Source organism: Solanum verrucosum, unplaced genomic scaffold (assembly GCF_900185275.1).
Source record: "Solanum verrucosum unplaced genomic scaffold, falcon-dt-bn FXZP01000144.1, whole genome shotgun sequence".
Lineage (NCBI taxonomy): Eukaryota > Viridiplantae > Streptophyta > Magnoliopsida > Solanales > Solanaceae > Solanum > Solanum verrucosum.
Genome location: NW_026020773.1, coordinates 1,873,167 through 1,889,854, shown reverse-complemented (window position 1 = coordinate 1,889,854; position 16,688 = coordinate 1,873,167). Strand labels below are relative to the sequence as shown.

The following is a 16,688-nucleotide window of genomic DNA, read 5'->3' as shown; positions in this document are numbered from 1 at the left end:
TGAATGCAATATTTATATACTTCTAATATTTGCATTACAACAACACATTTATTGTAATTGTACAAATGGAATTTGAAGAAAGTGATGTGTACACAATTTTATTCATACCTTGTGAAGAAAATGGTTTTGCAAAATCGAAACTTTTTTTTGGTTAATAAATAATGACATGGATGAGCCTTTTCTCAACCGTAAATGGCATAAACGAGCCAAACTTTTAACATATGACATAGATGAGCCTTTTTCCAAAATTCGATGGCATATTTGAGCCTTTTCCCTCTAAAAAAGTTAATGTGAATAAATTTATTGATTATAGAGGATATTGCGAATAGTACTCAAGGCCAATATTTTCTCTTGAGGTTCTCATTAGCTTAGGAAGCAAATGAGTTCACTAGGCTTTGGGGTCACAATATTCACTCCTATCCATTAATTCATAACTTCTTTAATAATGGCCAAACTAAGATAAACAAAAAGAAAATGTTGACAATTTTCAACTTTTCTTCATTGTAGGTTGTTTCCCAGCATCCTATAGTTGATTAGCTTAACACTTGTTTCATGGATGCCAAGAAATGATCCTGGTCTTTGTACCAAAAGCAAAGAAACCTCCAAGTTTCTCTTTGTATTGCATAGGCGTACAGGATTGTTTATTGTCCTGTACGCCTTTTTTTCTTTCGTTTGTTAACCATGTTAACAAAATTATCCCACATTTTGTTACTAGTGATCTTATGTTACATCTCTTCTATTCCTCGCTCGCTTCATGCTGCATTAAACAATGATCAAAACTCATTGTTCTTAGCATGTGGTTCTCAAAATGGTGGAGTTGATGAAGATATGATAAAATGGGAATCAGACATGAAGTATCTCATGTCTGGTGATAAATCAGTCATGACACAACCTGAATCCCCTGACCCTTTGGCTCCATCTGTTGTACCATATACAAATGCAAGAGTTTTTCAATCAGAATCTTCATATAATCTTCCTGTTACAAACCAAACATCACATGTTATGCTTAGGCTTCGTTTCAACCCAACACCTTATCCTAATTTCAATATTTCTAAATCATTTATGACTGTTTCTGCTGGTAAAGTAACATTGTTAAATAATTTCAGCGCGTTTATAACTGCAGAAGCCTTGTCACAAAGTTGCATTACCAAAGAGTACTTATTGTCTCCTGTGGGTTCTCCAACTTTGGAGATCAAGATTAAGCCTTTTGGTGATTCATCATTTGCATTCATCAATGGAATTGAAATGATCACCGCGCCAGATATATTTTATGGTCCGGATCCTTTGATGGTTGGATTCAGTACAAGTATTCAAAATTCTATTACTCAGCAAAGTATTTCTGTAAAGGAAAACAATATGGAGTTAGCATATAGGCTCAATGTTGGTGGACGATACATTTCTCCGAAAAACGATTCAGGTGGGTTAATGAGAAGTTGGTATGAAGATACTCCCTACTTATATGGTGCTTCAATAGGCATTACTATGAAGAGTAACAGGACAATTCAATACGATAACATGCCACCATACGTTGCACCACTTGCTGTCTACGAGAGCTGTAGATCGATGGGTTATGATTCAAACCTCAACAAGAACTATAACCTCACTTGGGTTTTCAATGTTGATCCCAATTTTATATATCTTGTGAGGCTTCACTGGTGTGATTTCAGCATCGATGCCACGAAATACAACTCCATGGTCTTTAATGTATATATTAATGGACAAATTGCAGAAACAGAAGTCGATTTAGTTGCAATGAAAAGTGGAAAAAAGGAAGTTGCAATCGTAAAAGATTATGTGACTCGTGTTGATGATAAAGAAGGAGGTCAGCTTTGGGTAGCAGTGCATCCATTAGTGCATGCATTAGGAGTTGGAAGTGAGATAGCTAATGCTATTGCAAATGGAATAGAGATATTTAAGATTGGCGGTGGAGATACGAGCTTGGCTGGAAGGAATCCTACAATGTCAGATTTAATGCAAAAATATCAGGAAGAACATAGTAAAGAAGCTCCGGGGGCATTCTCTAATCAGGACAAATCACATAGGAAAACTGTTATAATTAGTGGTGCTGCTGGTGGAGTTGCTGCTGCATTTGGTCTAGCTGCTGTTTTGGTCTTTGTTGCTTTGAAGAGGAAAAAAAGATCCCCGGGAGCTGAGCCAGGCATAACTAGTTGGCTGCCGATTTATGGGAACTCTCATTCTTCTGGTAGCAGCAAGTCAGCTTCTCGAAGAAGTGCTGGTAGCACAGCCATTTCATCAGATGCTGCTTCTAACTGCCGATATTTTTCACTAGCTGAGATCAAACAGGCCACTAAAAACTTCGACGAATCATATGTCATTGGAGTTGGTGGATTTGGAAAAGTGTACAAAGGAGTTATCGATGGTGACACGAAAGTTGCAATCAAAAGATCAAACCCATCTTCACAACAAGGGGTTAACGAATTTCAAACTGAAATCGAGTTGCTTTCAATGCTAAGGCATCGACATTTAGTGTCCCTAATCGGATTTTGTGAAGAGAATAATGAAATGGTCCTTGTCTATGACCACATGGCATATGGAACATTAAGGGAACATCTTTATAAAGGTAACAAAACTATACTATCTTGGAAGCAAAGGTTGGACATTTGTATTGGAGCAGCCAGAGGACTTCATTACCTTCATACAGGATCTAAATACACCATTATTCATAGGGATGTGAAAAGTACAAATATTTTGTTAAATGACAAGTGGGTTGCTAAGGTTTCAGATTTTGGACTTTCGAAAACAGGTCCAAACATGAACCAAGGACATGTTTCAACAGTCGTAAAGGGTAGCTTTGGTTATTTGGATCCCGAATACTTCAGAAGACAACAACTGACTGAAAAATCAGATGTGTACTCATTTGGGGTTGTCCTGTTTGAAGTATTGTGTGCAAGGCCAGCGCTTAATCCAACCCGTTCAAAAGAACAAGTTAGTCTTGCAGATTGGGCATTAGCTTGTCAAAGGAAAGGGAATTTAGAAGATATAATTGATCCACATTTGAAAGGAAAAATCAATCCTGCATGCTTGAAAATATTTGCTGAAACAGCAGAGAAATGCTTAGCTGATAACGGTGTAGATCGTCCATTCATGGGCGATGTATTATGGAATCTTGAACATGCCTTGCAATTAGAAGATAATCCAGATGAGGTTTTATCAACTTCCAAGGCAACGGAAGATGTGGATCATGACAATGTTGATCAACACAGTTTGATAGCAATGCATAGAAGCACTTTGAGCCTTGAAAGTGATAATGGTACTGATAATAATAATAACAACAAAAATGATGTCTTTTCACAGATTGTGAGTCCAACAGGAAGGTAATAGCTTAACATAGGTTGTTCTTTCTTATCATTTTGTTATGATGAGAGTAAGAATTTGTACAAATATTATACATACTCCTTATCGACTATATAAGGAATATTATAGCAGGTTATTGAATAATGCTGCCATAGTGTATCTTTCGAGATATCACAACAAATTTTGTATTATTTGATGTATTTTAGACAAAGCCATTTTTGTAACTCTCTTCATTCCAATTTATGTGACACTATTTTCTTATTGGGATTGAATCCCCATGTGTATATATAACAATTAATGGATTGTATTTATTTCATTGTCATTAATTTCCCCTATTTTATTTTAATGTTTTTTCTCTATAAAGAATGCCTACACTATGTGGTGTTGAACCAGAAGACAATGAGTATATCTTCCTGAAATGTGTTTCTGGAATTGCAGCAGGAAGCATCTTTCCTCGATAGATCGACACCTCCTTCCTGACTAATCCAAATTCACGTTGCATAAGGCCATTTAAGAGGGAAACACTAACTAACATGATTCTTTTTCCACTCAGATCTCAAAATTCATACCACCATAACGCTTGTTGGTGGCGAAAAGGATTTACTAAAGGAATACAATATAGAACTAACATCCATGCTGAAATACTAGCTCTAAAAACAGGTTTACAATTGGCATCAAGAATACATGATATCCTCCTTAGCATGTGAAAGGAAAAAAGTTAAAAAAAATTGTTCTTTGCAACTTTTTCTCCATGATGTATTATTTAAAATAGGAAAAGATTAAAATGATGGATGTTAGATTTAGATTAAAATGGCATTCAAAAGTTGGATAAGAATAACTACATACAATTTACACATTCTCATCTTCCCAGTAAGCTCTTCACTCTAGTTTCATAAATAGTTACTTGGAAATTACTCCCATTCAACGGTACCCAAGGGTGTGGCCTAGCTAGTCGTCAATGAAGTGAGTTGAGCACCACAAGGTCTCAAGTTCAATTTCCAACCTAGACAAACACTAGGTGATTTCTTCTCATTTGTTTTAGCCTTGGTGGACAGAGTTACATGATACCTATTATTGGTCGGAGGTGACAAGGGGAGTCATAAAACAAAAATTACCCCCATTCAACTCCACAACATTTGGAGGCACCAGACTTCAAAGAGTATTTTCCTGAATCTCTCCATTCATTCTTCACCAAGAACAAATACTGTCTGTTTTAGAATGATTACTGAATTGCTAATAAAAAATTTGCATTGCAAAAGACATAAAATCTTTATAAATACAACATGTAGCAATACTAGATTTTTTGTCAGAGACATAATATGTAACACCCCTAAATACTAACCAAGAGTCGCATGTCGATTTACCGTTGCTTAATTACTAGAATATGTTTTAGTCTCATTTTGGGAACTTGAAGTGTTGTGATAATGTAACATCCGACAATTTAAAAATGAATATGAAGAAGCTTGAAATTTGGAAATAGTCATTTTTGGAAAAATTTAAAATCTGGAAAATTTGGCTAAGTGTGGAAATCAGTGAGTTTTTGGCCAACTTTGAGCAGTCATAACTCCTAGATCAGGATGATTTAGGAGTAGTTCCAGTTATGGTTTCGAAGCTTGTGGAACGATCTTTCCAACGCCACTGAGTTTGCTCGATTCCGAGTTCGTATGAGCGAGTTATGATCGTTGAAAGTTGGGCAGTTGGCAGGGATTCCGTTCCGGAAATTTAAGGGCATTTTGGTCTTTTCACAAATAATTTCTTTTGAGCTTATATTGTTGTATTAGGCTGATATTTGGATCATTTTGTCCCATTTTGAAAGAGAAAGAGTTAGGGTTCAAGAGAAGAAGAAGAGAAGAAGGAGAAGAAGAAGAGAAGAAAGAGGAGATCAACAAGATTTGTCAAGATCATTGTGGATTTTCGTCGGGGGTGATCCCTATCAAGGTATGTGAGTCTTTAGTGTGGGTTTATCCTTTCCCCCCACATACCAAGCTCGTTTTTATGATTTGAGAAGAGATTGGATTTGTTGTTGAAGTTGTTGAAGTTGTTAGTTGTTGTTGATGTTGTTAGTTGTGTTGTTGAAGTTATTGTTGGTTGTGGGACAGGATTGGGCTGTGTATTTGAGTTGTGACCTATTGTATATTGAGGGATTTTATGATCCTTAGTGTTGGTTGGTTCATACCCCCACACACCAACTCGTTTTTAATTCCAAGAGAAGATTTATTGGTTGTTGAAGTTGTAGTGGTGTTGTGTTGAAGTTCTTGCTGATTTAGTACAGATTTCTGGCTGTGATTTTTGAGTTGAATCTATTGTATAATAAGGGTCTTTATGATTCTAAGTGTTGCTGCTGAAACCTTGAGGTTGAGAGGGTTTAGAATTGGAAAGAAACAAGGGGAAAAAGTCGAATTTTTGGGGAAAAAGGGGCTGGGCTGTTGCACCTCTCCTAGTGCCAAGGACACCAATCCTTCCCTTTCATTCACCATTTCTTTTTTTATACATGTTCCTAGGTATTATACCTATGTTTTCTAGTTGTTTCCAACACTCCAAGGTACTTCCAAAAGTCAAGTAAAACTACAAGTCAAGTGAAGTTAGTTTCCAAGTCAAGTGAAGTTAGTTTCCAATTCAAGTGAAGTTAGTTTCCAAGTCAAGTGAAGTCAAGCTTAGAAGTAAGTAAGTCAAAGCAAGTCTTTAAGGTTTTCCAAGAGTCTTCATTGAGCGTTTTAACTTCATTCTAAGGCTCAAGTTCCAAGTTAAGTATTGAGTTTCAAGTCAAGTCAAAAGTTAAGAGTTTCATGTTAAGTTAAGAGTTTCACATCAAGCCAAGAGTTCAAGTAAAGTAAAGAGTTTAAAGTTGAGTTCTTTTCTCAAAGTTATTAGGGAACTATGTATTCCCAAAGAAGTTTTAAAGAAATGTTTTTACATTTAAACAAGGTTGGAAACTGAGATTTCCAAAAAGCCTTCGGGCTAGTTTTTGAGTAATTATCTCATATCAGCAGGAAGAAATATGTTTTAAAAACATAAGAGCCAGTACATTTTTGGGAGTAGTATCGAGCACCGAATTGGGGGAGCGTTCAAAGAACCCACAGCCCCCATAGAACCATGTTAGCCACCATGGGTAGAAAAGGATCATACTTTTTAGATGAATCCTTTTCAGATTAGACTAGTGGATCCATTAGGCAGTTCAGGTCTTATACCTTTGGCCGGGTATAAGATGCTCTGGCAGCGTGAGGTCGATCGCTGTATCATCACTATAGCTCTTATGTGATGGTTGTCGGTTAGAGAAGCTCCCACAGCAGTTATTGTATTTTTCATACACAGAGATTATTGTATTTTTTATATACATCAGTTCATTGTATTTTTATACACATTTCAGGCTTATTGTATCCTTGTATACACACAGAGTTCATAGCATGTTTTAAGCAATCTTTCTTTATATCGCACTTGTTTTAAATTGCCTTATATTGAAAGAAGTCAGTCAGGTTGAGTTAAGTTGAGCCAGGTAAGCTATTCAGTTTCTTCCAGTTTTCCTTCTAGCCTTTGTTGCTTAGTTTTCCAGCTTGCATACTCGTACATTCCATGTACTGATGCCAGTTGACCTGCATCGTTTGATGATGCAGATTCAGGTACCCCGGATCAGCATCCTGCACGTCGTTGATCCAGCTGAGCACTCCAGAGTCAGTGGTGAGCCTCCTTGCATTCCGGAGGACTCAATTATTTTGTGTTCTTAGTTTTTGTTTTATTAGGATGTTGCGGGGTCTGTCCCAACATCCATCTCAGTATTTTAGAGGCTTCATAGACAGACAGTCAGTCAGTTAGTTTTGAGTCTCTCATCTATATATATATGTAAATATTCTATTTTGAGATTCGAGTTGCCTTTATGGCCATATTTTATAAGTTAAGTTGTTTTGTAATATTGCATTGCATTGAGTTATTCTGTTGAGGTTTCCGCTGAGTTAAGAAAGCCAGGCCAAGGGTTCGCTTGGGGCCAGAAATGGTCTCCGGGTGCCGGTTCCGCCCAGGGTGTAGGCTCGGGGCGTGACAGATAATTGCCAACTTGCTTAGCATAAATTCTTATCGTAATTTAAGGATTTGTGATGGGGTGTTTAGGTAATATCCTAATTAGAATTATGTATTACTTTAAAAGGAAGGTAAGGGATATACATATAGATATATATGTATGCTTTTTGGGCAGCCAGCTTTTTGTTTGGGCAGCCCCTTTTGATGACATCTGTACAGGTGATAAGTATCACCTTTGTAACTATATATTTGCACACCTCCTATAATTAATTTCGTTTTCCTCAAGTCTAAGAACATTAGAACCTTAGCTTAACATATTGTTCTTCAAAATCACAAGAGAAAACGTGTGCCTTTTTGGCTGGAATTCAAGAACACACACTTCTTGTTGGTAAGTGACAAAATCTGTTTCTGAGCTGGGTAGTGTTTGGTAATTTATGCATATCTCTTGCTCTAGAACTTAGTTTACAGTGAGTAAATATGATTTGGAAAGCTAATTCATATACCTACAACTTTTATGTTTACGTCAAACTCTGATTCAGCTGTTATAGATGCTAAATATGGGACGCAACATAGGACAAGTTCTGTCCAGATTTTGGAATTTCAAATTCTGTATGAACAGCTGTTAGTGTTTTGACTATATCTTGTTGTACAAAATACATTTTGCGGTGATTCTTGTTTGTTTGCAATGCTAAGAGATGTATCTACATATTTCATGAAGGTTATAAAGCCTAGTTTTGCTGTTTTCCGTTTCAAATCTAAGTTGCGACATGAGGTACTAGGCTGGCCAGAATCACTGTTTTGGAGCATTGTTGTGTTTGTGCAGGCTAATTTTACTTGTGATGATAATCCCGTTTTACATCAATATTATTGAGCTGCTAGGGATTAAAGAAGTTATTTAATTGTATTTTAAAGGTTGTATATACTCATGAACAAGTTGAGGACCTTGATACATTGGTTGGACTGTTTCTTTGCTAAGGCACTGAGGTTTGTGTATAAACTTGTACTTGCACTCTTTTAACCTCTAATATATTTGAAATTGGATCTTGGTACCTTGGTTATCTCTTGTCACTTTGCATTGTTGTGTTGGTATCCTTTGAGACGTTAAAGATGCTTGGGTAACTCGCCCACTTGTACGGATTGTTTGATCACTTGACACTCTTGTTGGGACCTTGTCCTTCTTGTGGCAGTGACTTTGTCACTCTTGGCATGCCTCTTGATTCGAATCATTTGCCATCTTGACTCTGGATTTTTAGTTCGTCTTAAGTATGAATGTTATCCATTTTAAGTACGAATTAGAAAGCCATTTTTAATATGGTTCTTGGTTCTCTTGATTATTGGGCTTTGACCCTTCTTGATATAGGGCATCGACCCTTCTTGATACTTGTTTGTGCTTGGTGTGAAGACATGATGTACATATTGGGCGAGCCTTGTTGTTGAATCTCTTGGAAAATGATGCTATGAACGTTCTTGACATTTGGGTCTTTAAATATCGAACTTGATACTCTTTATATATTGTTTACTTGATTTATTAATTATGTTCAATTATGTTGCCCATGACTTGAGAAAGTTTGTTTTGTGAATCGGATGGCTCCGAAACTATAGTTTTGCACCACTAAGCTATATGCTTAGCGATAGTTGTTTCTATCGTAGGGGAATGATCGAGTGGATGCATGAAGCGGGCCATTGGAGATGGAATTTTTGAGAGCCTTAAGGAAGATCACATTTGCATTTAGGCACCTATATTTTGTATAAACCTTGGGACTTGTACATGATCTTTGTGTTGTATATTCACATGAAATTTCGATGACTAATGTGATCATGTCACCATGGGTTGTAAATTAAGTATGGCTATATGTTTTGTTCTTTTGGGGTGTGTAAGCCCAAGTATTGCAATATACTAAATTTACTATTTGTTTTGAATATTTGTGTGAAGCATGAACGTGTTGACTTCGGTACTCTGAAATGGGTAATATTCGTGTTATTTCATCCTTAAGTGTGAAGATAATATATGCATGAAAAGCTCATCGGTTATTTGCTTAAATTATTTTTGGGAGGGTTTTTCCGTCATAAGTTGAAACTCCGTGCCGTATCAATTTTGACATCACATAAATGTTTAAATGGACAAGATGCACATCCTTATCTATTTTTTTTCCTTTATGAACCTAATCCCTCTATTAAACTACAATCAATATGGCCATAGTAAATCTCTTTTAAATGTCACAAGTATTTAAGTAGTTTTGTTGCTTAGGTGGTAGTATCCTTTCGAAAGGGTCGTTACATAATATTTGATTCAAATATCACAAAAATGTAAAGTGGGAAGGCTAAAAATGAAGAGGAAGAAAACATGCTTTGGTTGTTTGGTACTGAAACTATAGGACCAATTTAGTTCAAAGGTAATAGAGTAGGGATAGGTGTTAATTATAGTTGTTTCATGTTAGTTATTTTTTCAACTTATTTTTATAAAATAGATTAACTATCCTAACTATTTGGTATGGTGATAAACTTATAAAAAACCTATAGTTTTATTTTAGCAAAAAAAAAAAAAAACACTAATGATGAGTTCGGTAAATTCACTTCCATGGATTTTCAAAGAAACATTTCTCAAAAGAAAAAAAGATCTCATTAACTTAGGACAAAATGAATAACATTTACAATTTTCACTCCTAACCATTCATTCATAACTTCCAATTATCAGAATGATTGGTGTTTGTTCAATAAAAGCAAAAAAAGTTAAACAAAAGAAGAAAATTAAGAATGTAAAAACATTTCAACAGTTTTTCAATTTTGTTGGTTTATTCCCATGCATCCTAATTGATTAAGCTAAAACCCTTTCAACAATGGATGCCTAGAAGGCAAGAAATGATCTCGTCTTCGCCATAAATCAAACACAAAAGATCAATCTCTCATTTTTATTGTTTCATAGGCGTACAGAAAACATTGCTTTCCTGTACGCCTTTTTTTTCTTTTTTGTTAACACCATGTTAACAAAAAATCGTATTTTGCTACTATTCATATGCCTTTCTTTATTTTCGCGATCATTACATGCTGCAGTAGGTGATCATACCTCATTTTTCATAGCATGTGGTTCTGAAAATGGTGGAACAGATGAAGATGCTAGAAAATGGGAATCGGACGCGAAGTATCTCATATCAGGTGATAAATCAGTCATGACACAACCTCAATCCCCTGACCCCTCTGTTCCATCTGTTGTACCATATGTAAATGCAAGATTTTTTCAATCAGAATCTTCATATAACCTTCCTGTTACAAATAGATCAGCTCATATTTTGCTTAGGCTTCATTTCTACCCGACTTCTTATCCTAATTTCAACGTTTCCAATTCATACATCTCTCTTTCTGCTGGTAAAGTTACGTTGTTGAATAATTTCAGTGCGTATATAACTGCACAAGCATGGTCACAAAATTACATTATTAAAGAATACATTTTGTATCCTATGGATTCTCCAACTTTGGAGATCAAAATTAGTCCTGTTGGTAACTCATCACTTGCATTCATCAATGGAATTGAAATGATCACCTCACCTGATTTGTTTTACGGCCCTGATCCTGTGATGGCTGGGTTTAGTAGTGATGAAGAACCAAATTCTTCTGGTGACGGAGATGTTGTTTCTCAGCAAACTATATCTGTAAGGGAAAATAATATGGAGCTGATGTTTAGGGTCAATGTAGGTGGACAATTTATTCCTCCGAAAAATGATTCAGGCGGGTTAATGAGGAGTTGGTATGAAGATACTCCCTACGTATATGGCGGTTCAGGTGTTGGTATTGCTATGAGCACCAATGTGACAATTCGTTATGCTGACTTACCATCATATGTTGCACCCCTTGCTGTGTATGATAGTTGTAGATCGATGGGTTTTGAGTCGAATATCAACATGAATTATAACCTTACTTGGGTTTTCAGTGTTGATGCAAACTTTTCCTACCTTGTGAGGTTTCACTGGTGTGATTTCATTGTCGATTCCACTAAGGTCAATTCGTTAGTCTTTAATGTATATATAAACGGACAAATCGCAGAAAGTGGAGTCGATTTAGTTGCAATGCAACATGGGGAAAAGGCAATTCCTTTAGTGAAAGACTATGTGACTCATATTGAAGATAAAGAAGGAGATGATCTGCTTTGGATAGCAGTACATCCATCAGGAGATAATGCTGATTTAGCTAATGCTATTGTAAATGGACTAGAGATATTTAAGATCAACGGTGGACACACGAGCTTGGCAGGTCAGAATCCTGCAATGTCAGATTTAATGATGAAGTATCAGGAAGAACATAGTAAAGAAGAAGCTCCGCGGGGATTCACTGATCAGGACAAATCACATAGTCATACTGTTATAATCAGTGGTGCTGCTGGTGGAGTTGCTGCTGCATTTGGTCTAGCTGCTGTTTTAGTCTTTGTTGCTTTGAAGAGGAAAAGAAGATCCCTAGGAGGTGAATCAGGCACGACTAGTTGGCTACCGATTTATGGCAACTCTCATTCTTCCTCTAGCAAATCAGCTTCCGGAAGAAGTGGTAGTGGTAGCACAACCATTTCATCAGATGCTGCTAGTAACTGTCGATACTTTTCACTTGCTGAGATCAAACAAGCTACTAAAAATTTTGACGAATCATATGTCATTGGAGTTGGTGGATTTGGAAAGGTATACAAAGGAGTTATCGATGGTGACACGAAAGTTGCAATCAAAAGATCAAATCCATCTTCAGAACAAGGAGTCAATGAATTCCAGACTGAAATCGAGATGCTCTCAAAGCTAAGGCATCGACATTTAGTGTCCTTGATCGGATTTTGTGAAGAGAATAATGAAATGGTCCTTGTTTATGACCACATGTCACATGGAACATTAAGGGAGCATCTTTATAAAGGTAACAAAACTATACTATCTTGGAAGCAAAGGTTGGAGATTTGTATTGGATCAGCCAGAGGACTTCATTACCTTCACACAGGAGCTAAATACACTATTATACATAGAGATGTGAAAAGTACAAACATTTTGTTAAATGACAAATGGGTTGCTAAGGTTTCAGATTTTGGACTTTCAAAAACAGGTCCAAACATGAACCAAGGACATGTTTCAACAGTCGTAAAGGGTAGCTTCGGGTACTTAGATCCTGAATACTTCAGAAGACAACAATTGACTGAAAAATCAGATGTTTACTCATATGGTGTTGTCCTGTTTGAAGTACTGTGTGCAAGGCCAGCACTTAACTCAAATCTTCCGAAAGAACAAGTTAGTCTTGCAGATTGGGCATTAGCTTGTCAAAGGAAAGGGAATTTAGAAGATATTATTGATCCACATTTGAAAGGCAAGATCAATCCTGAATGCTTGAAAATTTTTGCAGAAACAGCTGAGAAATGCTTAGCTGACAATGGTATAAATCGTCCGTCCATGGGTGATGTGCTATGGAATCTTGAATATGCCCTTCAGCTACAAGAAAATCCAGATGGAGTTTTATCAACTTCCGAGGCAACGAAACAGGTTGATCATGACAATGCTGATCAACACAGTTTGATAGCTATGCATAGAAGCACTTTAAGCCTTGAAAGTGAAAATGAAAATGAAAATGCTGATGGTAATACAGATGATGTCTTTTCACAAATTGTGAATCCAACAGGAAGGTAATAGAAAATACACACACACATATATATAAGTAGTTGTTTCTTATGAATGGTTATGATAAGTATACAAAACTGTACATTTCACTATATATATTATGTATCAACTATATATATATATATATATTTATAAGGAGTATAGCTAGCGCGCGGTTGATTCCTTTGTGTCACATTTATGTATTTGTAAATTTGTATATTTAAGCATATAATATAACAAAAAAGAACAAAAATATATTGTACATTTGGTAGTGTGTTTGGACTTTGGACAAACTATGTGGTCTTTAGATACAGTTTGTATGCTATTTTCTATTTCTAATTGAACTAATTGCTTAATATGAACGAGGGAAAAATTTCATCAAGCATAGTGCTAATAAGAGGTTTGAAACAATTAGCTTATATATATACGGTATCTGAAAGTACTGGTTGTGGAACCTCGATCTTCACGGGCTTATTAGCTAAATTACAATTGACACATACAATACGTCTAGTCCCGTCTTGTGTATTTTCATAACTCAACTATGCATAATTAAGAAAGAATAACAATAACAAAAATTACTTAAGTTAGTCACTTTTTTTTCTCTTCTCAATATACCACTTGCAAACAAAATATGAACAAGGAGGATTTGGATAAAATAATTGTATAATGTGCTCTAGTGAAGTAAAGTGTTGTCTATTATAATGTAACTCCATACGAAGAGCTCAAATTTGAGATATGTGGTCAAGGTTGAAAGAGTACTTACAATTTCACTACAATCTTTGATGATAGTGACTAGTGAGTCTTCATTCATCGTTATTTTTCCATCTAGTCCATATTAGGTGAATTATTAAAAATACTTCACAATTTAAAATAAGTGAATTATTCGAAATTCAAAAGAGAAATGTTAGGACTTTTTCCCCCCTTCATATTTACCCTTTATTTAATGAGATTTTTAACTTATTTATATTTTTTAAGTGAATAGTTTGAAAATAATAAATAGGATAACAATAAAAAAGTAATCTTTAATTTGTGTACTTAAATATTTTTCTTAAAGGGTGTGTCAAATCTGACCAATTTACTTAGAGGAAGTATTAGAGTAACCGTTAAATTCTACCCGAAATCCAGTTGTTTGTATCACACTTATGTATCACTTAATATGGACTAGAGTTTAATTACCGGTGAAACCCATAGATGGCCCCCTAAAGTTGGCACCAAGTCTCACTTAGGCACCTCAACTGAGTGATATTCATTTTAGACACCTCATGTAGGGTTGCATTGTGTCGTTTTGACATTTTTTGCTGACATGTCAAAACGAGTGTGATAGACTCAACAATAGCGCATGAAACACTTAAGTTAGCGGTTTTTTATTTTATTTTTTCTTCTTCTTCTTCTCCATTTTTCAAGTCACCACCTCCCACCATTTTTTCAAGCTTATACTCCTTCAATGGAGGTCGAATTTTTTATTCAAATCTCTTTTCAAGTCATTTTTTTCTTCTTCATTATATTAGTTTTCTAAATCTACCATCACCTCCCTCCATTTTTTTTGCCGAAAAAATGGATACCAACACCCATATTTCATATTTATTTCTTCCTCTCCCTGTTTTCTTCCCACAAAACAACACTAAAAAGAAAGAAAAAAAAATGAAAAACAGTAAAAGAAAAGATTTTTTTTATAAAAAAAAAGCACAAAAGAGATTTTGAGTATAATGAAAAAAGACGATTTTTGATGAAAAGGAGGGTAACGTACCATCACTGCTCTCAACTTTTTTCTCCGAAAAAAATGGATACCAACACTTATATTTTATATTTTTTCTTTCTTTCCCTCCCTCCTCCTCCTCTCTTTTTTCTCTCAAAACAATACCAAATAGAAAAAAAATAAAAATCTGAAACAACTTTAAAAAGCAGATTAAGAAAAAAATAAAGAAAATTATTGGGTGTAGTGGAGAAGACACCTATCATCGGGTGAGGGGTGGTTAAATTGATTTTTTTTAATAATATTTTTTATTTTATTTACTAAATAGATTTTAAAATGATTTTTAACTTAAAATAACACATGTAATCATTTAATTGGTTGTTTGTCACGTCATCAACGAGTATATTACACTCATCTTTAGTTTTTTGTTTAATGTAAAAAAAGTATCAAAATAATATAGCAAGACCCTACACGAAGTGTCTAAAATGAGCATCGCTCAATTGAGGTGTCTAAGTGAAACTTGATCTCAATTTTAGAGAGCCACCGATGAATTTGGCCCTAATTACCATTTATGCTATTGGCATCACACTTAGCACCCTTCCCATTTGTAATTTTTTTTTTCTTTCTTGTCTACTTTGAAGGTACTCAAAACAAACAAAGTTGAATTGCTTATTCGACAAAAAAATAAAATCATCCCTTGTGGCATATTTTGTCCAGCAAGTCTGTCATTCATAGACAAACTTATTACTCCTTTGAACCATTATATTTCATCTTAATTTTAAAAAATAAATCTTTATTTTGGATATATTTTTGAATCAAGGGTTATGGAAATAATCTTTTTGCCTCACATAAGGTAGAAATAAGATTTGTTTGTACTCTAATCTCCTTAGACTTCACTTATAAAATTGCATTGATGTATTATTTTGTTTATTATTTTATTTCTTATATGTTTTGAGTCTTTTGTGAAAAACGAATAATTTCAATAACAAATAGAAGTTCTCAACTAGATGACTTTTGAATCATAAGGATTGTTTGGTTGGTGGGATAAAAATAGTAATCTCAGGATATTCTAAGAGACTATTTTTTCATTAGTTTGATTATAAATAGGCTTAAGTCATTAACAACCTCTTTAAGTTGTCCGAATATTTCACTTAGACACTTCACCAAACCTTGAAAGACTACAGTTGGTATTGGAAGAAGATTAACTCTTTAAAGGAGTTGATGAAGGGATGGTACACACAAGGGAGATACCCATTAACTCATAATGGTCAATATTATATTAGAGGGAGCTATAATGCTATGTTGGGGGTAGCAGAGCAAACTAAATATAGCAAAACTCATTTTGGACTGCACTTTCATAGCTAAAGCATCATTTTATTGTGTGGATGGTTGTACAAGGGAGACTACTTATAAAAGAAAGATTAAGACATCTAACTATTCCAGTGAAAGATGTTACATGTTGTCTTTCTGTAGGTCGATCTTTGGAGACTCAGCTACACATCTTCGCAAATGCACTTGCTAAAGAAAATGAAAGATGACATTCAGTTGTGAGTAAGACAAACCATACCTAAGGATGGGGTTCAGAAAGTGTTGGAAGGCATAAAGACAAAACTTTAGAAATAGTTTCAGAAGGAAGTGATCGCAACTATTTGGGGAACAATAATCTATCATACGTGAAAAGCAAGGAACTGGAAGATCTTTAGAGGATAAAAACAAGGAACTGGAAGATCTTTAGAGGATAAAGAAAGAAATTATAGAAAGATAAAATTTACTTAAAGGTTCTAGGAAAGCTAGTAACAATCATAGGTTGATTACCAAGTTACTTAGTGCGTAATTGCTTTTTCTTGTTTTAGTTGGAAACCTGTGCTTCTTAGTACTCTTCCTAAAAGATGGTGGAGATGATAGATGATATGGTGTAATGCTTTTTGTTGGTTAATGATAATTTACAGTTCTTACCAAATATAACAAATGATAAATTGAATGATGACATGTGTCACTTGAGTCCACAAAATTATTTTAAAATATATTATAAAATAAAAGAAGAAAATTATTTTAAA

General features: G+C 35.0%; 1 protein-coding gene across 2 annotated transcripts; it reads left to right on the top strand.

Moving 5' to 3' along the window:
• The first annotated feature begins 701 nt into the window (after positions 1 to 701).
• On the top strand, positions 702 to 12,985 carry LOC125812846 (receptor-like protein kinase ANXUR1). 2 transcript variants are annotated; one of them, XM_049492304.1, is made up of 2 exons: positions 702 to 892; positions 10,504 to 12,985. In XM_049492304.1, the coding sequence occupies exons 1-2, from the start codon at positions 829 to 831 to the stop codon at positions 12,966 to 12,968; spliced, it is 2,529 nt and encodes an 842-aa protein (XP_049348261.1). In that variant the 5' UTR covers positions 702 to 828; the 3' UTR covers positions 12,969 to 12,985. The 2 variants fall into 2 exon arrangements, with proteins under 2 accessions (XP_049348261.1, XP_049348260.1); XM_049492303.1 differs by lacking the exon at positions 702 to 892 and having other exon boundaries at positions 10,004 to 12,985.
• Positions 12,986 to 16,688: the final 3,703 nt, after the last annotated feature.